We start from the raw sequence: 26538 nt of genomic DNA on the forward strand, positions 1-26538 counted from the left end.
AAAGTATAAAATAATAATTAAATAATGTTACAATAAATGTATACATGCACATCACTTTCTTTTTCTTTTCTTTATTTTGGGATGGGGTGGGGGGTTTGGTCATGATATTCTGATTATTCGCAGTTCTTGTTACTAACTTTTAATCAAGGGATATATAAAAGGATCAATTGAATCGTGTATCAAAAAACTTAAATTTGTCTGTGTGGGTACTCTCCAGGTACTCCTGCTGCCTCCCACAGTCTAAAGACTGAAGGTTATGGTGAGTCTAAATTGAGTGAGGTTGTTTGTCTCTATGTGCCTTGTGATGAACTGACCACTTGTCCAGGGTGTACCCCGCCTCTCGCCCAAAGTTATTATGGGATAGGCTCCAGCCCCACTGTGACCCTGATGAGATGGATAAATAATGCTTTCAATTTTTTATTGGCTAGGATATACAGCAGATCTATTGTAACATACACTGTTATGTTGTCCTGTCAGCTTCTGTTTTTATTTATGGAGGGGTAGGGGTTGCCGTTTTATCGTGTAAAGCATTTGGTTTGTATGAAAAGTGCTGTACAAATTAGGTCTGATATACTAATTGATTGATTGTTGTGTGACATGCTGTTGGAACAGGTGATATGAGACATGTATTGTGGCTTTATGTGTTTTATTATTAGGTGTAAGACTGTAATATTATGGCTATATGATGATCGTACAGTGACTACTGATACATACAGTACTGTAGCTGTGTTGTCATTTTAATGACCCAAATTAAATAAGTTAAAAACTCTGCAGCCACACCCTTATTCAAATTGTTTATTCGGTCATGTATGACAGTTGTACGAATGTGAAAGGCACATTTTACTTTTTATATTACAAAAAGAATGCAGATAAATGAGAAGATAATACATAAAAAAAAGACCTGGAATGTTAGGAGTTATTGCAGCTTTGTAGTATTTCTGATTCACAGATGTAGACATTCATAAGCTTATCTCGTAGTTAATATATATCATGTTCCACACTGACTCAAGCATTTTACATATGATCATGATGCTATCACAAATAATGGGCTCTAGTCTGGATCAATGTGTGATGTGTTTTATTTTTTCCTCTTAAAACACTACTTTTGGTTTGTATTCTATCAATGAAGCACAGAAAAAGGGAAATGGGAACATCATGTGGCGAAACAAACAATATTCAAATGTAGCCAAACCAAATGCCACAATAAACAAATGTGAAAGGAGGAAGTCAGGGTAGCAAGAGGTACAGCCTGTCTTTAGTATACAAATCTCTCCAATGACCTTAGTTAGCTCTCCGGGATCCCGCAGAGATCATCTGAAAAAAATTTCCACGTTAAAAAAATTACAACACACGTCTAAGAATGTCCATGACTCAACATGGAGCCATCATAAAACTTACAGTATTTCCAAAGGAGTTGGCATGAAGTGCTTTTCATATCCTGATGTGCACTGTTCCTCCTCTGAGCTCCAACTATCCTCCTTGTCCTCATCTGAGTCAACCATTTTACTGTATGCCTGTCTTCCATATTTGTGGTCTGTCCTATGATTCTCCTCTATTACAACATCGTCCCTCTGATCATCTTGGCAGTCCATCTGTGAGCTCCCCTTTCTGACCAATGGCCTACTTAATTCGTCAGCGTCTGATGTTTTCTCCAGGGAGGACTTGGAAGCCTTGAGTGGGATTTCCACAACCTCCAACAGAGAGATCTCTGGATGTGGCTCATTGAATATGGGAACACAGATCCAACTCTTGGGGTCATTAATCTATGAGGAAATTACACAGAGACGTTTTTCTTTTTTGTATTTTGGTAATACATAGTAAAAACTACAACTACTAAAAACAGAAGACACAGAAGTCCTACAATTTTCAACCAGCCTCTCACCTGATGCTTCATGTCTCTGAAAATGTGGCTATTGCGAGGGTCTGGCACTTTATCACCCCATGCACATGATTTTTCTGATCGACAAGGACTGGCAGATGAATGAGAGTAAAAACACATAAGATACACATCACATTCTTTAAGTTCAATAAAAAAATAAATACAACATAAGTCAGTGACAAGTTTAAGATTCTTGTCTCACCTGAATGCCACACAAAAAAAGCATACGCACACAAACAGACTTAATATTCCAAGCAGGACTGGGACATATGCTGAGAGAGAGAGAGAGATAAACTTGTTAAGCCAGTAATGTGTTCAATTCACTCATTATCTAAATACAATGATACCTCCTTAAAACACTTACAGCTCGTCACATTAAATTGAGAAAAGAGTTCAAATGTGATACATTACCAAACTTTTCCTCTGTTTCGAAACTCGTGGTGGCATTTTCTCCAGGCCCAGCTACATTCACAGCTCTTATCCACACCTCATACCCCTGTCCTGGACTGAGATGCGGCAACTTAAAAGTCTTATCTTCATCATGTGCGGATGCGTTGTACACTGGGTTAGACAAATCATATGGAGTGAGGTTAAGTTATGAGAATAGCTGACAGAGACACACCAAACTAACTGTCATATTACTTTTGTTTTCTATTTACTAAAAATGAATTATTTCTTTTCTATCCTATTTATATCATTATTTGCATATGCATAGTGATTTTGTAACATAGTTTAACAAAACAAAGGGGAATTATTTTCTTGGAACTATAAATGTCTGTACAATATTTTATGGCAATCCAATTGTTAAGATGTAACCAGAGTCTGCTTTGTTTCCATCACTAACTACAACAGCTGTATCATATATTGTTGATATGTACCTTTTTGTCCAGCTACTCCTATTTGGTAGTAAAGGATCACCCCATACTGCTCACAAGGTGGAACATCCTTCCAAAGCAGAGTCACGTGAGTAGCAGCAATGGAAGATACCTGAAATAATGGCACTCTAGAGGGAGCTGATAGAGAAATGGAGATGAGGTTTATATTCCAGCGAGGTGAGAGGTCAATATTATAAAACGGTAACACTTACTTTTTTGAAGAGAATATCCAATAAGCGATGAAAGGTGATGAACTTCACCGCCGTTCGATACTGTGAACAGTGACACTCGGTACGGTGTGTACTTTTTGAATTGACCTGTAGGTGGAGGCACACATCCGAGTAAAAGCAGGCAGCACAAGGCCAACCACCGCACAACCACAACTACCAAGTAACCCTTGCAATTTAAAAAAAAATAGAAAACATATCTTTGGCATTGATATCAAAGTATCCACATCAAACAGACCTTTGAAAAATGCTGTTCTTTGGCTTTTGTTCACTTTGATCCAATCGAATGCTTGGTCCTGAGAACATTCTTGTTTGTATTGCACCACATATTCCTTTAGGTTGTCAGAGAGCTGAGAGGGCAGATCCCAGGACACAGTGAGGTTCTCTTCATTCATCTTAAGGTCAATAGCTTGCTCATTCTTATCTTTCCCTTAGCAAGAGACAAACGCTTTGTTAGTTCTGCTGAAATAGAAATGACAGAATTAAAGATCATGCAATATATGATTATTGCAGCACCGTTCCCGGTCACAGCGACCATAACCATAAATATAACTTTTAACTTTTATGCGGGAAACTAATACCTGATATTGGCATGACGAGTTTAGAAGGCTCTGTGGCGCCATGAGCATTGTAGGCTGATACACTGATTGATAATACATTCTTTAGTGAGGGATTGAAGCGGCACTGCATCTCATTACAATCTAACCGGCCCTCTGGCTCGGCCGTGGACACATTCACCAACTCCACAGTGTTGTTACTGTAATACAGTCTGACTCCATATCCCAGAATGAAACCGCATGCCCGATGCATAGGAAGCCTCTGGGTGGGATGGAGAGAAAGAGCAAGTTTGCATGATGGTTCATTCTTTTAACCAGAGAATAATGAAAACGGGTTGTTTGTTTTAAGTACCTTCCACATCAGAATACAGTCAGAGGTCTCTTTGGATATCCTACAGTCCCTCCATATGTCTAGCTCTCCAACAGGGGCTGAGGAGGAGGGAAAAAACAATGGGTGAGATCAGAACCAAGTGCAGGTTTGTGTAACTCATTGTTTTTTTTTAACAGTTAACAGTTAAAGAGGAGGACAACACTTTTGGGGTGAATTAGATTATAGACTTTTGTTTCATTTTCAGAATTACTGTCACCATACTGTACATTTTGAAACTGAGATTATAGTCTGAAGAATAGACCCTGACTGATTTTTGAAATCAATCCTGATTTTAGAAGGGAAGAATTTACAGATATGGACTGAAAGCGTGACCTTTTCTTTGTGGGAACATGTTGAATATTTTTATATGCACATACAGCATAAGAATTCTTTCTCCATCATATATCAGAGAAAAAAGTCAGAAAGTGACTACGTATATTTTTCTCAAACTATTTAACGATCTTCAACACAGGTGTTGAAAACAGCAACAAACAAACGGAAGAAACTTTAAACTATTATCAGCCTTCACAAACGCAATGCTAAACCACATCACAAATGAGAACTCACTCGTCTCTGTGCCTTGTATTCTTTGGATGGCACTCCAGTCACTTGGCAAGCCTCTGCCACAGGCACAGCGAACTTGAAATTCATAGACTGTGCAGGGCCGGTGATCGTCGAATGTATAGCTGCTATGGAATCCGTTCTCCCACTGTGTCGACAGTGAACAATTTATGGGACATTAATTCATCAGCACTCTTAACATGTACTATGCTGAGAGGAAGGAAAGGAAAATAGTAGAAGAAAAAAAAATAGACCAAAGAAACCTCAGGCCAGACTTGTTCTGCTTCTGTGCGATGTCGGACATCACAGGTTCCCTGCAGCTGGTTACAGGTAGAGGTCCAGTGAATCTCTAAGGGGTCCTGATGCATCGCTGTGACTGTAGGAGGGGGAGGCTTGACTAGAAACAGAGACAGATACCCAAAAACTATTTAATATGACACATCACTTATATCAAAGTTGATAATTTGAAGGTTAATTACAAGTCAGATTTTTCAACTGAAATCCACTGAAACTAATTACTTTGATTCTTCGAGTCAGAAATGTGTGAAATACTATAATATTATTAGTGATGATGTCTGACTTACTGATATCTTCTGTATTGAACACAACCTCCTCAGATCTGGCAGAACCATGCTGGTTCTTAGCCTGGACCCAAACACGAATTTTATCATGGTGGGAAAAGTCTTCACGATGGATCAGCCAATTCAAACTAGTCCCACTGATCGCATGGCCGTGCCTGAAAAACAAGACGAGTCAAGACAAGCAAAACAAATTCAAAGGACTTCTCCTAAAGTTAGCAGATTAAGTTGTCAGATGACTAAAACAAGGAATGCTGGATTGGAATTTGATGTTTACTCGCTATTTGCTGTCTTCCAGTGCAGGCTGTAGTTAGTGGGAATCTGAGGTTCCTGCCTTGGATCTGAAGTACAGCTGATATGTAGCAAACAGTTTGGCTCATCACAAGGGATAAAGCACTCAGGAGGAGCTGGAGGAGCAGGAGCGAGTGAAGCAACTAATCAGAGAAAAAGAAGAGAGAAAGATAAGACATAATCATGTAACAAAATCATCAGAGGACAGAATTTGAATTATATAGTTTTAGTTTAGTTTTTTCAAACACCACTTGTATAAAGAGCTTTTTTTTAACACAAAAACAAAGAAGTTAATGTCTAATCTAGTCACAATAAGGAAATGTACTGACTAACTGTAGATTCCAGGATATTATGAGTCACCAAATGATTTACCAAACAAATAAACAGCTACATTAAAAATGAAACAATGGGTTTGTATGTCCAGTTTCATGTTGAATGAATCTTTCTTCCGTCGTCTTTTGTTACTCTGCTTCCTGACTTTGTCTTTTTATCCGCCACTTGTTCTCTGTGTGATCTGTGTCTAATCAGTTCTCTTGTATTTAGTCCATGTGTTTACCCTCTTTCACTTGTCGGGTCACCTTAGTGCTCTTGGCCCTGCTCCTAGTGTAGACTCCTCAGCTGCCTTTTGTTATTTTGTGTTAACCTCCTTGTGCAGTAAGTCATTGAAGCTACCTGTCTGGATTTCAGTTCACTTTTCGAACTAAACTAGAACACTTACGTATGGGCTTCCAAAGTTTCTAATGAAGTGAAATAGGGAACCGAAAAAAAATAGTACTATCTAGTACTGATTTATGTTCATCTTTGATCAGTTTTATTTTCATTCACTGTGAAGAACACAAGCCAGAAAGTAACAGAAGACTGAGACTAACCACAGTTAAAATTCAAAGAGTCGTTTTTACTCATGTGCATACGCCCATGCCTACAATCACACACACACACACACACACACACACACACACACACACACACACACACACACACACCACTTTTTTTTATAACGAATGAAAAAAAAAAAAAAAACTCTTTGCCTGTTACCTCCGCCCACTTCTCATAAGCCTGTACATCTTTGCCTGTTACCTCCGCCCACTTCTCATAAGCCTGTACACGTTTAGCATCGATCAGTTTGCAGCCTGCACTCTGCACATTGTGGGGAAGCATGCCGACAGTTACATTAACAGGAAACGATCACGCTGATAAGTCTGGATCTAAATAACTGCTTCCTGTCATTGTCACCGCCTCTCTTCGTCTCTTCGTAGTACTGAATCCTGTAGGGTCAGTAATAAGTTAAGAAACTTATGGTCATGTGATCTGCATCAAGAGCCCATGTGTGTAATTTGTCAGCAAAACATGTGCAGCACATTCTTTAGTAAAGTTTTAAAAACAACAACCACGTCCTCAGTATCATCATGAAACATCTACTTTGTGGTTAGGTAGTAGCTTTGTAATGTTAGATAAAGTAGTCTTATCTACTTAAAGATAAGTCTTTATTGACGACTACATCTTAAAATTGGCATACCAAAGCTTATACAAACTCCTGGGGATGATTTTAATGTTGTATTAATTTGAGATACTTTAGCTACCCTTTCACAAGTTATTCTCTCATCATTTCTTACAAGCTGATCATATATATTGTATGTAAAATCTTAATAAGTAAGCAGCATTATATGTCTGTTAAATAGATGTAGTGGAGCAAAAAAAAAAGACCTTCGTAGACTAGGGTAGTAGATTATTAATTAAACCAAACAAGCATGAAGAACTGACCTCATACAGTTTTAAACAATAATCCTACCTGCAAGAGTACACCAGCTCGACAGGCTGACCAGCAAGATGGACTGAAGCCACCTGGTCTTAAGTGTGGCCATTACATTTGGACCCTGGTCTCTGGTGCCTGTAGGAAACACACAACACCCAACCGAAAAAGTAACGGAGACCGTTACAGTTACATTCCTCACATCCAAGCACTTTGTTGGTAGTAAATGTAATTAATTATTAAGCTATACATTTAAAAACGTAGGCTGGCACTGTACACTGCAGTTTGGCATGATTAAAGGTCATGTTTGCCGGACAAACATTTTCTTGTAAATGTATATTTGTTGATATAACACAGTGGCAAAGCGTTGTACTGTAGGGAGTACATGAAAAGTAAACCAAATAACCGCATAAAGAAAATCAGCCACATTCCGGATTTCCTATCTAAATATTGTTCCCTGACTATAATTAATTATTATTAATTGAATTTTTTGTCTTTACCTCATAATGAGACACAGTGAGATTCCTATGGTGCATGCTGAAGCGATACTGAACACGGCTGACAAAGTTTGTTATGAAGTTGAACGCGTCCGTCCAGTAAACCGGGTATTACCCCGCCCAGTCACTGACGCGAGATGATGTGAGCATGCTCACACACACGCACACGCACGCACACACACACGCACACACACACACGCACACACGCACACGCACGCACACACAGCAGCGGTCACATGTACATTACTCACAACCCTTTTATACTTCCTGCTCTGTCTGTGGAAAAACGTGCTCTTGGCTGCAGTACCCCACAGACACTTTTGTAGTTCTTACTTTAGTTAGTTGGCACCTTCAGTTACTCTTCAGAAGATTTTACATTAAAACATTAAGTAAATAAAGATGTAACATACAGACCTTGTGACTCAACTAAAACATTGTCTGGTTGGTTAGGATCCCTTGTCATGCTTCAAATGTCAAGTGATCTTATATCTTTAAACTTTCTAGATCAGTGGTTCTTAACCTTGTTGGAGGTACCGAACCCCACCAGTTTCATATGCTCATTCACCGAACCCTTCTTTAGTAAAAAATAAAATATGATTTTTTTTACTGGAGCACAAAATGAACCGTGCATTAACATCACCTTGTTCAAATAACAAAACCAACACAGTGCATGAACTCACAACAACTTACCTCAGTGTGACTTCTGCTGTTGCCTTTGAGAGACCAGTTCAGATATGTGTGGCTTCACCTTGGCAAGTGCCAGTCTCATGTCAGTTTCACAGCAAAGTCTGTTCCTTTTCTTAGTTTTTATGTCCAGCATCCTCAAAAAATGATTGCTCACAAAGATATGTTGTAACAAATGGTATAAAAAATTCCAGGGCGGAGGCTCCACCGAACCCCTAGGGTTCGATCGAACCCAGGTTAAGAACCACTGTTCTAGATGGTTTTATTTGAGTAATTGTTTTGTACCCAAAGAGGTTAAACTATCCATTACTTCAATAAAAAAACAGAAGTCAAATCAGACCCCTGGACTGGGAACCAATGGACCAAAATACATAAATGTACATAAAACTCTTTAAAAACTAGCTCCATGTCTACCAGCTATAACACTTAATTATGAATTGATGCATCAGTATTGACAATTCAGTGTGTATTTAAAAAGGCAATGATATGATTCTTGTAACACAATTTTTTTATTATGGGTCTGGACCGTTAACCCGTTCTGTGTGCTAAATGTAAAATACCAATAGTCTAATTTACAAACAAGACTCTTTTTTTTCCAGTTGTTGTTGAATGATCTTAACAAAGTATTTTATTCCCTTGAATTCCCGGGCACACAGTTCAACTTACGGGAAAAGAAAGTTTTTTACAGGTTGTATCATATTGTTTGGGCAGGACATAACAGCTCGGTGCAAGGTTGAATTAGTAAGGCTGTTCATTACAAAGCCGTTTTTAACAGATATAGAAACATTTTGAACACATGGCAGCCCTTTCCATACACTTCATAGATATTAGCCATAAAACGATAATTCATAAACAGCTCATATAATGGATTAACTGAAAAACCCCTGGATATAAAATGACCTCAGATGAAAAGAGGAGAAAAAGGGTGAGGGGGTTTGTATATTTATGTATCTGTTCAAAATATACAGTATGTCTGCCGGTGTGTTCACTGAGATGGCAAAGGTTGACTCTCAACAAAGGGAGCTGATCTCGCTCTTGCTGCAGCCCCACTTGCAGCAGGCATTGGACAGTCCCACCACCACGTCCCGGCCCTTACGGTCAGCTTTGCGGAGGGCTTCCAGGATCTCCTCTGTGATGAAAGAACGCGCTGGCCTGCTGAACACTTCCGCCTGGTTGTCTCTAGGTGTGAAACTTAGCTCTCTGTTCCTTTGGAGAACTCTATCCAGCACCGTGTTGGGAGTCAAGCCCTCTGAGGATTCCTCCTGACGGGAGCTAAATGGATCCTCTGAAATATCTGATGCAAATGAAACAATATAGAATAGTCATCCGTATCTCCTACACTCTAATAATAGCTGTCTATGAACTGTATTATCATTAAAACAATTGCTGAAGGTGTCATAATAGAAGAAGAGAGTCCCAAGTCCTTGGGACATCTCCAGGAAAACATATCAAAAGGATATAACATAAATTAAGTTATTTCAGGATCAAAAGCTTGAAATAAATGTTACTTCCAGCATTTTATATACATAACTAGCTCTGCTTGACTTTGTACATGAGAATTATAGCTCTCTGATTCATAGATATACTTTTATATATAACTGCACAACATCACAAATGAGGAGAAGATGGTAAAGACAAAAACTTCATCAGGAACATAGAGTTAATTCACAGGGATCATATGATGAAATGATAATAACATTAGAAATTTGGATGGATAGTCATGAATACAATGAATGGATATATTTTAGTCACTTGATAAAATCACACACATAATCACCAGATGAAACAGTGATTGTAGAGACATCACAAGGACAGTAATGGTGACAATGTAGCACTTTCGGCCTCTCACCTGCACTCGTGATTGACCGTCTCCATCGTGAGCCTCCACAAGTGAATATGACTGCCCGGATGAACTCACGGCCACAGAGCTTCACCCCATATGTTGGGTCATCCATGGGCTGAACCCCAGCCACCAGGAGACATACAGCCAGGACCACAGCTTTCCACATGATGGAAGGAAATAGACGTGGTTATAACGAGAGATTATTTGCTTTGAACAGCACTTAGCTTTCAGTCTCCCTGTTTGCAAGAGCTATGACTTCTAGGTGACCCAGGCGTGGTTTATAAAGGGGTCTGGAAGCATGCAAGAGAGACATGCATACTGCGCATGCAGGCCTTTCCCAAAAGAATAACAGATTTGAAAGAGCGATAGAGTCAGGGACCTTTATGGAGACAAAAAGCGGACCAAAGGTGGCATAATTAACGAATGTGTCAGAGGTCTCCGTTGATGTAATTGTGTTTCAGGATGTGAAGCACTTTTGCCACCTTTAATCTTCCTCAATATTATGACTTCAGATTCCACTTACATAAAATATTTAATATGATGTCTCCATCTATTTATCTCTCATAGATCATGGCAATTTCCTTTGCTATATTGCGACATATGATGGCATCCCCTCAAATCATCATATAGCAAAAATGTCCTTTCAAAACCAAAAATGACAAAACATATATAAATTGGCATTCCCTCAACAGAGATTTAACCTTTCAGGCCTTTACCTTTGCTATGTATTCCCCTGATAAGATTGAATACTTGCTGACACCACTACAGTGATATATTTAAACCATTGTAACCATTGTGATCAGTGTTGCCCTTTTTAATCCACACAAGACCCTGTATTGCTCCCATATGTATAATTTTCCCTTTCTCTTGAAAATCGCTTTTTCTGTCATCTCTTTGCCAAAAGGTGAATTGAGCGAACTGAGACAGAGCCAGTGACATTTTCAAAGTCAGATAACACGGAAATCTTATTATGAGTCATACAAAAATAAAACACATTTTTATCTGTATTATAGTCAAAGGTCACTCGTTTAGGAAATTACAATAGGGATGATGAATTTGTAATTAATGCGATGATAACAAGCAAACAAAATGGCATTTTAGGAGGGTGTCCAACCTGACATTCATCAACACAGTCGCAAGTGACCGGTGGAGGTCACAGGAGCAAAATAAAAATGCAATGGTCCATACTTTTTTAGAAATGTATGATGCATTAACAGTACACATCATGGATACATTATAATTTGGTCCTGCATAACTATAAAACTATAAAAAGTAAGTAGCTAGTTACTTGCATAACTATAAAACTATAAAAAGTAAGTAGCTAGTTACTGTTTACACATGTTATAACACAGTCATACATACGGTATAATCAGATGTCTTGTGTTTTATCCTATAATGTTATATAAAAGTGTTGACTATGAAGAAAATGTAATTATATATTTCTAATATATTGGCTTATGTTTAATAATGCTACTTGAACACCTTGCTGAAGTGAGGGTGTGCCCAACATATTTGTAAAATAAATATATTGTAGCATTTTATTATAAGGGAATAAGACAACCACTGTAGATAGTCAAACTATCAGATCCTCAGGCCATTAGTGTCAATGTATTCAGATAAATGGTCCAGATGTATCATCACTCAGGAGAAATGGGTAGTAGACAGAGTTACTGTGACACCAAATCACCCAGTGCAGAATTTTGACAAGCAGTCACATTAACCTATTACTTTCACATCCAGCATCCGCCTTCGCTGAAAACATTTAATGTCTGTGATTGACAGGATTGTTGCACAAATAGGCGTGGAAGGCTTTGTAGTGAAAAAAATCGCTGTTCTTGTGACTTTAAGACAATTTGGCGGCATTCAGCCAATCAGCGCAGAGAAGGGGGAGGGAAGGGAGCGGGTGGGTAGCAACAGTTGCCCTGGTGAGGACGAAGCGCCATAGCCACGGTAGCCCTGGCGACAAGAGCCCAGCAACGAGAATCAACAACAACAACAACTGAATCCGCCATAAAAATAAAAGAAGATATTTTTTACCGGTGGGGAAATACACAAGTGGAACCAAGAGGTGAAGATCTTTACATATAGGAAATATTTTATATGTCCAATTATGCTTCAGCTGAATTGTGCTATTGCTCTTTTCCCTTGTTGTTTCAGTAACGTTAGCCACATCAGGCAACTGCCTAGCTGAGGTTAGCCTGCAGGCTAGTCTCGTCGTACTTGATAATCAGTCTAGTCCGCGTCTTGAAGCGGGGTAGTCTGTGCTCGCTTACTGCAAGTGACAGTGAATTGTGCCCTGCCATGACGACGCGGCCACAGCTGCATACTCAAGCAGGCCGTTGTTATGGCGATGTCAAATGCAAAAAAAGGTACAAAATGGCGGTTGTTGTAGAGACCAGTTAGCTCGCTGCCCGTGTTGCCTCGCTGTGAAGGCAGCTAGCACCAGGCGCTGTCACGACCGACGTGTGCCCGTTACAGCAGTTACCACTAACGGTCACTCGTCAGTTTAACCGACATTTAACGTGCATAACATTCTATGGCGGTTTAACAAATTACGGTTATTTTGTTTCCTCTCCCGCAGCAGCAGCCGGTTCAACTGAAAACCATCTCTGAGTACACAACGGGAAAGGGAGACCAAATTATGGTAGTGAAATCATAAGAGTAACTATTTAGATACAGATAGAGTTGGAACATTTGTAGAAAAAAGGTAAAGTAAATCGCTTAATCGATGATAGAAAGTTGAAGAAAGCTGGGGACGTTTAACATCCAATGGGCGTGGCGGAGGAGGGCAGGTGCTTTGCAGGTCCGAGTTTAGTTTGACGTGTTTGTTCGCTGGTTTGCTACAAAAGGAGATTTCATAGATTTTTTTTTAAAAATACGGGTTCTTGTTGTCTGTTCACTAGTAATGTAAGTAAGTATTATAAACCCTCATGATGCTTTTAAAGCACAGAAGACAGAAGGAACATCAACTTCAAGTCTGCACTTGCAAACCCACCTGTTTATAATTTCATATATCCCATCTGATTCAATTGCATTGTCCTATTTCAACCTGTTTTTATGTTGTATTCTTGTAATTTGATATACTTTTATGGTTCTTTTTCTCTTATTTGCTGTCTACTCTGGTGACAGAAAGGTACCTGTGAAATAAAATGTGTTATTATTATTATTATTATTATTATTATTATTATTATTATAACAAACCGCTCAATCTCCCCCTTTCTTGTCAAGTTAAACAAAGATGATCAAAAGGTTTTTGCAAACAACAACAAAAAATAACAAGGTGCACATGTCATTTCCAAGTAACCGTGCGTGACATAAAGCAAAACAACTGCCTGCAATAGTCACACAGTGTCGTAAGGGATTTTCCCCCAACTTGTGCTGTGTGCAATAACTATATGTGAAAGGCCATAGGATGTGTGATCACATTACAGGTAACATGAGACACAGAAATGCTTGTTCCCGTCAGTGCTCCTCCCACGCGTCGCCACATTAGCTGCACCACCAACAGGTCAGCCACAGTAGTAGTCTCAGAAACCGTCCTCTTACTCTTATTCATTTGCATCAAGGAGGCAAATGAGAATGTACAAATATTCCTAATGACTCCAGGAATTGAACTGTTCTGATCAGAGGTGATTTTTATTAAAGAAAGTGATGATCAGATCAGGATCTGATGTTGATGTAGACCTCCTGTTTGAAATTATTACTAAACATAAATATATATATTACTAAAATATTACTAGTTACATATTTTAAAAGTAATATTTTCTTTATAGCATAGTAATATATTAGAAGCTGTGAGTCATTACAGATGTGCTCCTCCAATATGGGGATAGTTTTCTGTCCCCTGCCAGTCTATATCTAAAAGATTATACAGTGGTTTGAAAGACAAACAGTTCCATGATGAATCTTTAATGTTTCTAGAAATATATAACTAGTCATTTGTTTTTGTTTTTTCCTAGGGTGATTCTCAGCTCTTGTAATGGCCACCTCAGGCTACGTAGGTGAGATCCAGCCGGCAGCCCAACCCCAGGGGGCCAGTGTTACCGTCACACCAGGGCAACCTGATGCCAGCTCCACTCCTCCGACTGCCCCTCAGTTTTTGGCCGAGATTCAGACTACTGTGGTCACTCCCACTGTCGTCACACCCACAGGCCAAACTACTCCCACTGATCAAGCCACTTCCATCACCACTCAGAAGCCTCCCACTGGCAGTCAAACTCAGTCCACAGCTCAGGCCCAGCCAGCTCAGACACAGTATGTGACTGCAGAGATCCAGGGCTCCCCGACACAGTCGGGAAATGCTCAAAGCACTCCTCAGTACATCGTTGTCACGGTCACAGGTAAGGCCTTGAACATCACATACCATTATATGTCACTGGGATGTTTGTGTTCAGACCAAATCAGGAATTTCAGCTATAGGCAACACACGATTCTCTCAAACAGTCTGACATAAACCAAAAGAGAAGCTTCTTGGTATCTCTATTTTGCAGCATAAACTTGACACAAATATTGAAGCTGGGTACACAAAAATCAAGGATACAACTCGGTATCATAATTTGGTCCATGAACTCTGCCTGGATAGTGCCTGGTTTCAGTGATATTTCAGGCTGAGCAGTTTGATTGCCTGATTGGCAGCCTCAGTGTGACATTGGGTTGTGTTTCTCCCAAAGTTAATTCTGGTTCAACCTCTTTGCTCCAGGTTGCACACCAACTAACTACCCCAATTCAAATGAATGGGAGGACCTGCGTTTCAGCCACACCGCCTTACTTGTATTTGGTCTTTATGGCCCAGAGGCAGACCAGGCCAATTTAAGGCTTTGCAGTTATACTTGCACAGAAACAGGTTTACTTAATCAGTTCATATTTTAATGCTTACTCATAAAATTGGAGGTGCTTATAAAGGTTATATTTCTTTTAAATGTCAGATTTCTCTTCATCAAATATAATGTTCTCAAGGGCAGTCCATTAAGTAACATGGATTGTAACTGTGTAGAACTAAGATATACTTTCACATTTTCAAATAAACGCTTTAGTCGCCTTGCTACACATTTCTTTGTTCTGAGTTTGTTGTTTAGTAACTGTAACTTTCATAACTGAGTTTGAGACTTCCTGAGTGATTGAAGGGACGAGTTGCGCTCCTACAAAAATGGCAGCATATCACCAACTTCATGAAAGTCGCTTAATGTCACCAACAATGTGTTTACATTCCCTCTTTGTCCTTCAGAGGGTTCCCTTCACTCAAGCGACAGTGTGTCAGACTCTAGCCCCCCTCCAGCTGTGGTGCAGACGGGAGTTCCCACGCAGGTTGTTCAGCAGGTACAGACGGCTCAACAGGTAAAAATATGCCTGCGCATACAAAAACACACCATGAAATTGATGTTTCAGTGACTTTGAAAACTAAGCAGTATTTATCTCAGCAGAGGTCCGTGGTGCAGGCCACTTCTCAAATAGCCAAGACTGAGCCAGGCACCCAGCTCAGTGTCACCAGTCTCCAGCCTGTTCATATCAGCCCAGAGGTGAGTCAAACACACACACACAGTAACACAGTTCATCACGGGTGGCCACCCCTAACTAACTAACACACATTTGTGGAATACAAACAGACACACTGGTCAACACAGCTTCCATCACAAGGTGGCATTTCCAGATTACTCACATTTCGGCTTAGTATTAGCCAACTAATCTTTGGTCGAACTTGCATCTGCTGGTGTCTAGCACCTCCCTAGCACTGCGGAGGCAGTGTTAGTCAGGGATAAGAATCTAGAAGAATGCCTGCTGCCTCATGATGTAGCACTGCCACAGTGCCTGGCCTTTGCATCAGGAGACTTCAGACGTGAGAGTCCTCTACCTTTCCTTGGACCGGTAGTGCCAGCGACTGTGTGTGCAGGGAAAGAGATAGGAGGGCAACCTGCAGTCACATGCTCATGCCATGATCAGCCACCACTGCAGGCTATGACTGTCATTTTCCAAGTAGGTCAGGGACACAAGGGAGGTGACTGCTATAGAGTTAAGGAAACAGAAAGCGAAGAAATGTATAAAAGTTAGTTCAAAAACAGACAAAGGATGTCCACAAATAAAATGAAAGTGTGTGTGTGCCCACTTCTTAGGTCCAGCAGCAGCTGACTCCAGTGCCAGTGCAACATGTGTACACCAATCAAGTGCAGTATGTGGAAGGAGCGGACACCAACTACACCACCAGCACCATGTCAGAATAAAACTGTGTTCATTATTTTCCATACAGAATATTTTCCTTATTTACAGTTTAATTTCTGCAATAGCTTAATTTTCTCCTAACACATATTTTCATGTCTTTTATCCAGTCGTTCCAGCACCTTCCCGTACACTGACACGCCGCTGTACACCCAGACCACAGCCACCCAGTATTATGAAGGTCAGACAACTTCAGGCTCACAGGTCTCCACCCCTGGTACACCTCTGACCGTCTCAGTGACCGCTGGCACAACAGGGGGTGTGTCCATGTTTGTGGCCCAGCCCACTAATGCCACAGGGGGAGGTGCCACAGTGGTGACAACAGGTGGCACCACCAATGGAGACGGGGCAGGCACCAACGGTGGCGCAGCGGGCAGCTATGTGATCCAGGGGGGTTACATGCTGGGCAGCAGTAGTGGAGGGGCAGCTGGCAACAGTCAGAACTACTCGCACACAGCCCGCGCCTCTCCAGCCACTGTGAGTATTACAGAGGGCGAGGAGAGTAGCGTGCCGTCGGCAGACAAGAAGGTATGCAGAGGCGCCAAGCGCAGGAATTTCTTCTTGTTTTTGTTTTTCATCAACACAACCCTTTGGTGGCGCACACTGATGACGTCATAGTTTTGTCTACTGGAAAGCACAATTAAAAATTTGGAGATTCATATTAGGACCAAAAAAAATACTAAAACTTTGTATCATAGAATATTTTTAACTGTGATTTCCTCCTCAAAATAAACCATGACCTCATCATTTTTCATATCATTACAGTGCATGTGCTGAGGGGCATTTTAAATTTGCCTGAAATGCCCCAACACTATATTGTTCATACCAAATTCATCATATTGAACCCCATATGATAATGAAACCTATGTTTGGCAAACATCCCATATTTCAGGTCATTAATTCATTGCATACCAAAGTTGTATGCCACGGCACGCAAACAATTTGTGTTTTCATTCCCAAATGATCGACAGACTGCAAATGTGAATGGACTTGTTTGTGCTTGTATAATTTATTTGCAAAAATATTTGAGCATGTCCTCTATATTGAGTCAAAAACGTGGGTAGTGTGTTTGCAAAAAGACAGCACATATATTAAGGTGTGTTTTCCTCTTTGTGTCAACTGGTTTTGCTAACTGCTCCAGCTGTTTTGTTTTTTTCATTGGCTGCGTGTCAGGTACAGTGGTTGCTGGACAACTATGAGACAGCTGAAGGAGTGAGTCTTCCACGTTCAACCCTCTACTGCCACTATCTGCTGCACTGCCAGGAACAGAAACTTGAGCCTGTTAACGCTGCCTCTTTTGGGAAACTCATTAGATCTGTATTCATGGGGCTACGCACACGACGCCTGGGCACACGGTGAGATGGGTCATCAGTCAATCAAACTTAGACTATAAACAGACACGTACATGCTGGATATTTTGATCAGATATGTTTCTGCTGACAAAAACAAATTAGACAGAAAACGTTAGATCAACATGACATAATGGAGAGAGCAGACACAGAGAGAGAGAGGAGTGCACTTCGTCCCACAATCTCCACTACCATAGTGATGCACGTCAGCATCACAGACATCCTCCTTTTACTCACTGAGTATGATCCACATGCATATAGATTGCAATTACTGGACATCCACACAAAGCTTTCTATAGGAGATCTATAATCTATCAAGCTCTTTGGAACACTTCAAAATGTTCGCCTACTGTAGGAAGATGTGTGGGTAGAGATGAAGACAGACAGCATGTGTGTGGGTGAGTGAATCTGACAAAAGAGGGGAGGGTGAGCAAGTGAGACTTTTTTGAAATGTTTAGTTCAGGTTTAGTTAAACAATACAGAATGTTTGGTTATTATGTTTATGAAATGAAAGATCTATCTATCTATCTATCTATCTATCTATCTATCTATAAACATATCTTTTCCTGACAGGGGTAACTCTAAATACCACTACTACGGGCTGAGGATCAAGGCAGGCTCTTCTCTTCTCCGTCTGATGGAAGACCAGCAACATCTGGCCATGAGGCAGCAGCCCTTCTCACAGAAACAGAGGTACTTACATATCTCCCTATAGGACGTTGCTACACACATCTGTACTTCTTTATTCACCATCTTTGTGTTCATCTGAATGCTTCATCTAAGTTATCTTATGTACTTTAACCCTGTTCTTCCTATTAGGTTGAAGCCCGTGCATAAAGTAGAGGGGATGACCAATGGCACAGCAGCAGGAGCAGGCCAGCAGCAGCAACAGCAGCAGGGGTCAGGGCAGGTGGACATCAGCACCCAGGTTCAGCAATACCAGCAGTTCCTAGGTGAGTTCAGTCAACAGCAGAGCAAATACCTACGGATGTGAAAGCGATGTATCAGACTGATGGTATTATTGTGGAAATACAATACACATATACATTATCATTGATTGTGTTCTTGTGTCCTGTGTTCCAGATGCATCCAGGGCACTGCCAGAGTTCCCAGACATCGATCTCCAGGGGAAGTCTCTGCCAGAGGGCATTGAGCTGGAGCACATAAAGAGTTTTCAGCTGTTGTACAGAGAACACTGTGAGGTAACCAGATGAGGTTACCTGTATGTCTAGCTACCTTGACTGAAAGTTTACTGGAAAAGGGAAGATGGGTTTAAAACTATTTAGCCACCACTAAAAGTAGTTATTCCCAATGTACTTATTTTCCTCACCTTGTGTCTGTCCAGTTGATCTTCTGATAATTTGTTTGTGCTCAGTCCTTTATTATCAGTCACTGATGTACAAGATGTTCTCTCTGTGTTCTGTCAGGCTATACTAGATGTGATGGTCAACCTGCAGTTTACCCTGGTGGAAACTTTATGGAAGACCTTCTGGAGGTTCAGCCAGAGTCAAGCTGGAGATGCCACGTTGGCTGTGTGAGTGTTCAAGACTCACCAGCATTTAAAATTCAGTCCTAAACACAATAATAAACATCTTTCTTTTGGAGTGGCAATGACATTTCTTTTTTTTTTTTTTAAATGTAGATAATTAAAACTGTATGTGTGTTGGCAGTCATGATGAGTCAGAGAAGCGCCTCCCTAAGTCCTGCCTGGTGTTGCTGTGCAAGTATGACCCTGTGCTGCGCTGGAGCCGGGACTGTGACAACAGCCTGTACCAGGGCCTGGTGGAGATCCTCATCCCTGACGTCCTCAGACCCATCCCCAGTAAGACTCTACAAGAAATATGCAGTAAATATGTAGTAAAACAGAGTGATATGCACATAACAAAATATCATGTGATAACATTTTTACCTCAAAAGTGATCCCATATTTTTCCCAACTGTGTGCCTGCTGATCTGCTGTGGAAAGCTACTGGACTTATTTAAGTTTCAATTTTAGTCAGACACTGAGTTCAATGTCTTTGGAACCTGCAATAAAACTGCACTGCTGCCACAGAAATATTTTCCATGACCTTTGTCTGCCAAAAGAACTGGAGTCACTTTGGAAATTCCTGAACAGAAAAACAAAAAATAAATAAATAAAACTGCTTTTTTTTTTTCTTGCTGCTCCCAGGTGCCTTAACTCAAGCCATCCGCAACTTTGCCAAGAGCCTGGAGAGCTGGCTGACCAACGCCATGATGAACATCCCTGAGGAAATGGTCCGCATCAAGGTACACTCCCCTTGTGCCAACTTAGAGTTGGTGGAAAAACATGCTCTCCGAGACATACAGGAAATTGTTTTTAAGGCCTGCAGGATCATTCGTTTAAAAAACAACAACATAAAAAACATACTTCTGCAGGGACTGACTGCAAGCTTAGGAATTGTTAGCTTTGAACATGGTGCAATTTCACGAGCAAGAACTGATTTTACATAAAATACAGAAAGTAAATACGGCACTGCTTCTAGATCAATCATGCAAATCATCAGTTATTTTGTATGGAAACAGTCTGATCACGAAGTTCTTTCACAGTGCTAACGCATCACTTCTGCAGCATTATTGATCCAGACATTGATATATGCTTAGGTGAAGACACAAGGTCATGCTGTTAAATACAGGCCTGTAACACTCGATTAATGACATGCCTTTTCTCGCTTGTCCCTTCTATTCATTAAGACCCAGTACAGAGCTGAACGTTACAATACTCACCCAAAAGCACTATTAACATTTGTGGAGATATTTGTGTGTATGCAAACAATGATGACCTTTTCTCCTTGTGCTCTCTCAGGTAACGTCAGCCAACGCTTTTGCTCAGACACTGCGGCGCTACACCAGTCTGAACCACCTCGCCCAGGCAGCCCGAGCTGTCCTCCAGAACACGGCCCAGATCAACCAAATGCTCTCCGACCTCAACCGTGTTGACTTTGCCAACGTTCAGGTTGGTTTGGCCTCTAAACAATGTGCACTGACAGCATTTGTGTAGCCTCATGTTAGTTTCAGTGTTCGTAGCTAAATCTTTGTTTCGTTTCGTTTTAGCGTTGTGACTATTTCGGCTGTAGATTGTGGTTTTAATGCTTTTAAGTTGCGAAAAAACAGAATTTTCAAGTTTTCATCACCTGGATTTTGTCACTTGTCTAGACCCACAGGAAACACCCATCTACTCAGTTTGTTCCTAAACTAAATCATAGACAGAAAGTCAAACTGGCAGTCAGTTGTGTCAGTTACTTTTTCAGTTACTGTGTCATTTTACTGCAACGTTCCTACCAAGGAAATGCAAACCAGTCCCTTTTGCTCTTCTCAGAAACTCTTGGTCTTTCTCCTTCCCCTAGTTAGTCTAGACCACATGGTTAGATACTGAAAGTGTTGGCACAGATTGTAGTTCCTCTCACACAGACTTGAGTCCTTTGTCTGTTTAAACATGAGGTCGTCCTACTGCCCCCTACTAGTACAACTAATACCTTTTTACTGACATTGGCCTCATCCTGTCCACCTTATGCAGGAGCAGGCTTCATGGGTGTGTCGGTGTGAAGACCGTGTTGTCCAGCGGTTAGAGCAGGACTTCAAGCTGACCCTCCAGCAGCAGAACTCCCTGGAGCAGTGGGCTGCGTGGCTGGATGGTGTGGTCTCCCAAGTCCTTAAACCCTACCAGCACAGCCCTGCCTTCCCTAAGGCCGCCAAGCTTTTCCTGCTCAAGTGGTCCTTTTACAGGTGTGATGAGGGACATTTGAACATTTTCATTTCCACTCTTACCTTTTTGGATTTATTGATGCTGTGAGATTAGCTACTAGTTGTTGTTTTTTTCTCTTATAGTCACTAACATGTATGAACTCGAATGGTTGGTATGAAATCCCAAATTGATCTTAAAGATCCACAGAAATCAGTCCCTCCATTTAAAAGACCATGTACCTCAAGAAAAGACACAACTAAAAATTTTACTTAGGAATAACACACTCTCACAAATTTAACACTACATTAGCTGTATGCCTCAGTATACAGTATGCAAATCAGGTGGCAAATAGCTTGCAAGCAAAATATCCTTGCAGTTGTGGTCTTGAGCAGTCTTGAAATAAAATCCTCTTTGTCTGAGACTAAGACAAGGCCGAGTAAAAACAATGTCTTCTGTTGATGGAAGTTATAGAATAAGTAACAGACTAACTATATCAATGTATCAGTGGACTCACTGTGAGTCATAAGGTCTCTCTGTCTCTGTCGTTGTTGGTCTAATTGTTGAGAAATCAACACAGAGGTGACATCATAGTGGAAAAACCAAGACTACTTCCTCCTCGTGGTTAGAGAAGAGTAATAAAAACAACTAGAACATTTATAAAGACATTTTGAGTGTACCTGACTCTGCCCCCGTCGCCCCCATAGCACAGAGGCTTCAATAAAGTTAGTCAAAGGCAGGCTTGAGGTTGCCAAGCAACCAGGGTCAGGCCAGAGCAATTAGGCACAGGTGCGCACTCTCTCTCTCTCTCCCTCTGACCCCTGACCCCTGAGAGACACAGAAAATCTTCCTCGAACAGGTGGCCACAGATGCCAAACGGTGTGGCGTATCCAAAAGCCAAACGACCACAAGCGTCCTCATCTTGTCGACCTTTTCCGTGCCGAGTTTCAGACGAGTGTTTTTAAAACTGTGACCTTGGGAGTTGGAGAAAGAACAGGCGCTCCCTGCTCCTTTTGGAAATTTATCTTCTCCAGTTTACATGGGAGTAGATGGGGCGGTGGACGCATGTTGCTGGCGCATCTTTGCGTCCCATGCCAAAACTATAAGTCTGACAGCTTCAGCAGACGAATATGAGTGAGAAGACGAATTTTCCTATGTTTCTATGTATAAATAATTTCTAAAGGGTGACATTTGCGGCCTCGGGCACAGTTTCCAAATCTATTCTTTGAACAAAATGTTCTCTCTGTGATGAAGTCACACACTCTAGTCTCTCTATAAGGTAACATTGGCATGTTTTCCCAGAATAATTCGAAAACCGCTTAGAATAGTCCGCGTGTCACAGCCGAGCTGGTCGTTTTGATACCGTTTTTTTATATGCGACCAAATATGCAGGACGAGTAGTGTGCCAAAAAAACGGGCGTAAGAAATAATAGTAAGCTTGGGGAATAATAGATATCGATGTCAAATATATGTGCCACAGTGGTTTACTGACCACCACATCTGCTCTCCAGTTCCATGGTGATCAGGGACCTGACCCTGAGGAGTGCCGCCAGTTTTGGTTCCTTTCACCTGATCCGCCTGCTGTACGATGAGTACATGTACTACCTGATAGAGCACAGAGTGGCTCAGGCTAAAGGAGAGACCCCCATCGCTGTCATGGGAGAGGTACCAACACACGCACATTAATAAACCAACTATTATAAGCCATACTCTTTTACTAATCTCTTTTACTTATATTAACACATTTCCCCTCTCGCCATCAGTTTGCCAGTTTAGGCCGGGGCCTGAGCCAACTGGATCCCGACAAAGGTAAATTGACACATTTCTTCTGTTACATTTACAGCATTATTTGAAGGTAACTCATTTACCCATGTCTATCCCAGAAGAGGAAGAGGAAGAGGAGGAGGAGAGTGATGAGGAAGGACAGGAGCTGTCTCTTCCCTCAGATGCGGTTGTGCTGGGAGAGGAGTCTCTGGAGCCGCCTGCCAAGCTGGCCAGAACAGACCAGAGAGTCCTTTTCACAACCGGATCAGCTGACAACTAATCACTTAGTAAAAGTACTTGACGTGGGTTGATTATATTCGATCACACACACACACACACACACACACGTACATGTACAAAGAATGCTAATTTATACACTTGACACATGTATATAGATCTTGTAAATGTGTGTGCATACTGTAACTGTCCCACTTGTTTACACAGACACACACACAATCAAACTCACACACACACACACACACACACTCCACAGTCAGTACTGCTGCTGCCTGGATGGCACAACCACCTGTTGACAGCTTCGATTCAATACACAATCACTGGTGCAGTGTAACAGGATGTGGCTTCAAAACCAGACTCTCAATGCAAAGAAATCCACATCTTAACCGTCAGTTGTGTTGATCTGTAAAAAAAATTAACTAAAGCCAGGCATGTTTTTTTTTTTTTTTGGGAGGGGGGGGTCATTTTCTTGTCTCTTTCATTGCATTGCAACCTGTAGCCTCGCTCTGTCCTTGCTGAGAAACGTCTGCTCAACCCTTAGTCCTCCTAAAAACTGTCACTGCCGTATCAAAGTGGTCTTGAAATTACTGTGATGTGTGTTGCGTGTGTGTGTGCGCGTGTGTAAAAAAATAATATATATATGAACAGGAGGAGGAGGGTGCAAAGTGGACTTTTAACAAAAAAAATGTTTTTCACTAATTCATTAAACGCTTTAGGTGTGTTGTCGAGAAGGGAAGACACCTCTGTCAAAGACAGCGGGCTGGTGGGATTTCTTGATGTGTGTGTGTGTGTGTGTGTGTGATTTCTGTATGAGCACTTGGTCACACACTGCTCTGCTATGACTTCTGAATGCTGACCGCTTTTTCCATGGTGATGTATGTGTATATACGTGTGTGTGTGCGTGTGCGCGCGTCTGGCTTTGTGACTGTGAGTCAACCCAAATGTGTACTGTTCTTTCTGTAGATATTTTCTAAGGCATTCAGGTCTTGATTTGGGAGACGCGTGTAGATTTCCTGTTTGATTTTATTCGCCTGTAAAGAAAAAACATTCTTGGTTTCTTGGAGTGCCTGTCGCAGCTGCTACACACACTTGTAAAGAAAAAAGCTACGGCTATAGAATTTGGGCTCCCATTAGTTGCTGCAAAAAAAATCCTCTCTCTCTTTTATTGAACATCTGGTTCCACGAGAGCGGTACCGTATCTGTACGTGTCATATTTTTATGTTCGAAACGCTCCATTCCTGTCCATCCAATACGTTCCTCTGTGGCCTCATTTTCCTTTTGACATATCATTTTCTTGCCTTATTTCAATATATATTTTTCCATGTGTGTGCCAAACCCATCCCGGAAACCCCATTGTTTTTTAACTCCATGTTTTAGGGAGGACTGTGCCTGAGTAAGAACGGTGATATACTTCTATTCTACTGTATATTTATCCACTATTTTGAATTTTGTTGTCACTAAGTGAAGCTCTTGTGTAGTGTATGGTGCTGTGTTGTCACACATTGTAAGAAAAACCTTTGTATGCATTATTGATTTGTGATTGTACGTTCAGTTATCAATCCTATATCATATCTTATGACTTTTCCCCAAACAGGCTAAGGCCCTGCCTCTTTGCACATATTGACTATTGTCGTTAAAACCCCCGACAGAGTTATCTGAAATGTTTTTCATTTTCTTTCAAGTGTTAGGTGTGTTTTTTTGGGTTTTTTTTTTTTTTAAGGAGGGGGGGGGGGGGGTGCAGGTGTCAGATTTTTCGTGCGAGCTCAGCACATTTGAGAGAATTTGGTGCGAGGTGAGAGATCTGATGACTCTTTCTGCACAGTCCTCCACCGACACTCATCCCCCACCCACCCCCCACTGTGCTTTCATCTCACTGCATTTCCGGCCTCCTGCCAATGGCTTTGTTTTGCTTCAAACATCCACATTCTTAAACACTGTTCATCGCGATTGGTTGTTACAAACATGTCATTTTGTGAAACTTTTAAATACAACGCCTAACTTTTAAATAGCCGTCAATGCGCACGTTTTTCAACAGGCATTGACAGCCTCAAACCAGCACATCGTCCTTTATATGGAGTCCAATGCTACCACAGCTGAGTACATATCACTCCAGTCTTTAAACGATCTACAGCATATAGAATGGCCATTGTTTACCCAGTAAGAAAAATGTTTAGTCATTTTTTTATAGTGCATTGTTTCTTATGTACAAAACAAATTGAGAAAAAAAAAAAAGATGTTAAGTGGCAGTGTTTTATGAATTTGGTCTGCTGTAAGTATGACTGTGCCTTTGGAGGTGGTAGAATGCAATTCAGATGTTTTTAATTTTAAAGATATAAATTAAAGAATTTTTAAAATTGCACTCATGTTACCTCGGCTGCATTTGTTTTCCTCGAAGTTTAGCAGAGGCGCCTGTCTTGAACAGGAAGTATAGTCATGTCTATACGTCAGACAGATTTGTTGTGGTTAACAAATAGATCGGGCATCTGACATGCAGCCACATCCAGACTTTAGTTTTGATCAACAGATTGACTGAGTTCTGTTCTTTACTCATACCACTTCTGATATATTGTGCGATGCAGTGACACTTGGAAATCAAAACCACACATACATTCAGTCTGTTTTATGAGGTTTGGGATCAAATGTCTTTATAAAAAAAAAATTTTAAAGTACAGATGTGCGGTGTCGATTGGCTTGATTGGTGGAGCATCTTCCTCATGTGTAATTACTACAAATAGTAAGGGAGGTTTAAGACTGAATCAGTAAACCCCTCACGTTACCACATAATCAAGGATGAACGGTTGGTTCCAGTTCAGATTTTTCCTCTAATAGTTGGATTGGTGAGAGATTAATGGACCAAATACTCCTGTAGTCTGAGTTCTGCTTAAGTAACAAATACAAATACAAAACAAAACAAAAACAAAACTCACAGCAGATTTTTAATTTAGATAAAATTTCAGTAATGTAAGTATTCATTTAAAATGAATATTTTTTATCAAGAACTTTATAGCACTTTCTTATTAATCTGAGAGACTAACAGTGACATCTAGTGGTGATTTATCTCTGTAAAAAATGATCTGTAATAACTGCTTTTGTTAGCTCTGGTGACGGAGCTGTTTAATGTATGGTTTGTAAAAGAACGAAAAGACAACACACATTTTAAAGTAAC

The 26538-nt window shown here is 40.8% G+C and overlaps 3 protein-coding genes across 11 annotated transcripts; 1 reads left to right on the forward strand and 2 right to left on the reverse strand.

Annotated features, from left to right (window-relative positions):
• Positions 1-780: 780 nt before the first annotated feature.
• il12rb2l (interleukin 12 receptor, beta 2a, like) lies at positions 781-7721 on the reverse strand. The gene is made up of 16 exons (XM_010750297.3): positions 7589-7721; positions 7128-7226; positions 5325-5481; positions 5054-5205; positions 4733-4866; positions 4476-4617; positions 3891-3967; positions 3563-3800; positions 3220-3411; positions 2967-3071; positions 2758-2892; positions 2291-2440; positions 2082-2151; positions 1883-1970; positions 1399-1763; positions 781-1314 (listed from the first exon to the last, which is right to left on the reverse strand). The coding sequence occupies exons 2-16, from the start codon at positions 7198-7200 to the stop codon at positions 1311-1313; spliced, it is 2082 nt and encodes a 693-aa protein (XP_010748599.3). The 5' UTR covers positions 7201-7226; positions 7589-7721; the 3' UTR covers positions 781-1310.
• A 1074-nt stretch (positions 7722-8795) lies between these two features.
• On the reverse strand, positions 8796-12511 carry rln3a (relaxin 3a). Its single transcript, XM_010750296.3, has 3 exons — positions 12386-12511; positions 10119-10268; positions 8796-9563 (listed from the first exon to the last, which is right to left on the reverse strand). Exons 1-3 carry the CDS (start codon positions 12435-12437, stop codon positions 9280-9282), a joined length of 486 nt encoding a protein of 161 aa, XP_010748598.3. The 5' UTR covers positions 12438-12511; the 3' UTR covers positions 8796-9279.
• rfx1a (regulatory factor X, 1a (influences HLA class II expression)) lies at positions 12000-25731 on the forward strand. 9 transcript variants are annotated; one of them, XM_027284754.1, is made up of 19 exons: positions 12000-12180; positions 14072-14452; positions 15337-15428; positions 15533-15628; positions 15828-16082; positions 16220-16317; positions 16433-16850; positions 17496-17677; positions 18245-18364; positions 18491-18624; positions 18755-18873; positions 19099-19205; positions 19342-19493; positions 19842-19939; positions 20496-20645; positions 21207-21415; positions 22883-23036; positions 23135-23180; positions 23255-25731. In XM_027284754.1, the coding sequence occupies exons 2-19, from the start codon at positions 14092-14094 to the stop codon at positions 23413-23415; spliced, it is 2952 nt and encodes a 983-aa protein (XP_027140555.1). In that variant the 5' UTR covers positions 12000-12180; positions 14072-14091; the 3' UTR covers positions 23416-25731. The 9 variants fall into 9 exon arrangements, with proteins under 9 accessions (XP_027140555.1, XP_010748589.2, XP_010748594.2 ...); XM_010750287.3 differs by having other exon boundaries at positions 12004-12180; positions 15337-15446; XM_010750292.3 differs by having other exon boundaries at positions 12004-12180; positions 15337-15446; positions 17502-17677.
• Positions 25732-26538: the final 807 nt, after the last annotated feature.

Source organism: Larimichthys crocea, chromosome XII (genome assembly GCF_000972845.2).
Source record: "Larimichthys crocea isolate SSNF chromosome XII, L_crocea_2.0, whole genome shotgun sequence".
Taxonomy (NCBI): Eukaryota; Metazoa; Chordata; class Actinopteri; family Sciaenidae; genus Larimichthys; species Larimichthys crocea.

Excerpts from the sequence above, each read along its gene's own strand:
- il12rb2l (XM_010750297.3), bottom strand. The coding sequence starts at position 7,200 with ATGGCCACACTTAAGACCAGGTGGCTTCAGTCCATCTTGCTGGTCAGC. Across the intron at positions 3,801-3,890 it reads ACTGTATTCTGATGTGGAAG|AGGCTTCCTATGCATCGGGC; the intron begins GTACTTAAAACA and ends CATCCCACCCAG. Across the intron at positions 1,764-1,882 it reads TCAGAGACATGAAGCATCAG|ATTAATGACCCCAAGAGTTG; the intron begins GTGAGAGGCTGG and ends ATTTCCTCATAG.
- rln3a (XM_010750296.3), bottom strand. The coding sequence starts at position 12,437 with ATGCAGCTGTGGCCGCGTCGTCATGGCAGGGCACAATTCACTGTCACT. Across the intron at positions 10,269-12,385 it reads ACAATTCACTGTCACTTGCA|CTGTGGTCCTGGCTGTATGT; the intron begins GTAAGCGAGCAC and ends TCATGTGGAAAG. Across the intron at positions 9,564-10,118 it reads ACGGTCAATCACGAGTGCAG|ATATTTCAGAGGATCCATTT; the intron begins GTGAGAGGCCGA and ends CATTTGCATCAG.
- rfx1a (XM_010750287.3), top strand. The coding sequence starts at position 14,092 with ATGGCCACCTCAGGCTACGTAGGTGAGATCCAGCCGGCAGCCCAACCC. Across the intron at positions 16,851-17,495 it reads TGCCGTCGGCAGACAAGAAG|GTACAGTGGTTGCTGGACAA; the intron begins GTATGCAGAGGC and ends GCTGCGTGTCAG. Across the intron at positions 19,206-19,341 it reads GGAGATGCCACGTTGGCTGT|TCATGATGAGTCAGAGAAGC; the intron begins GTGAGTGTTCAA and ends GTGTGTTGGCAG.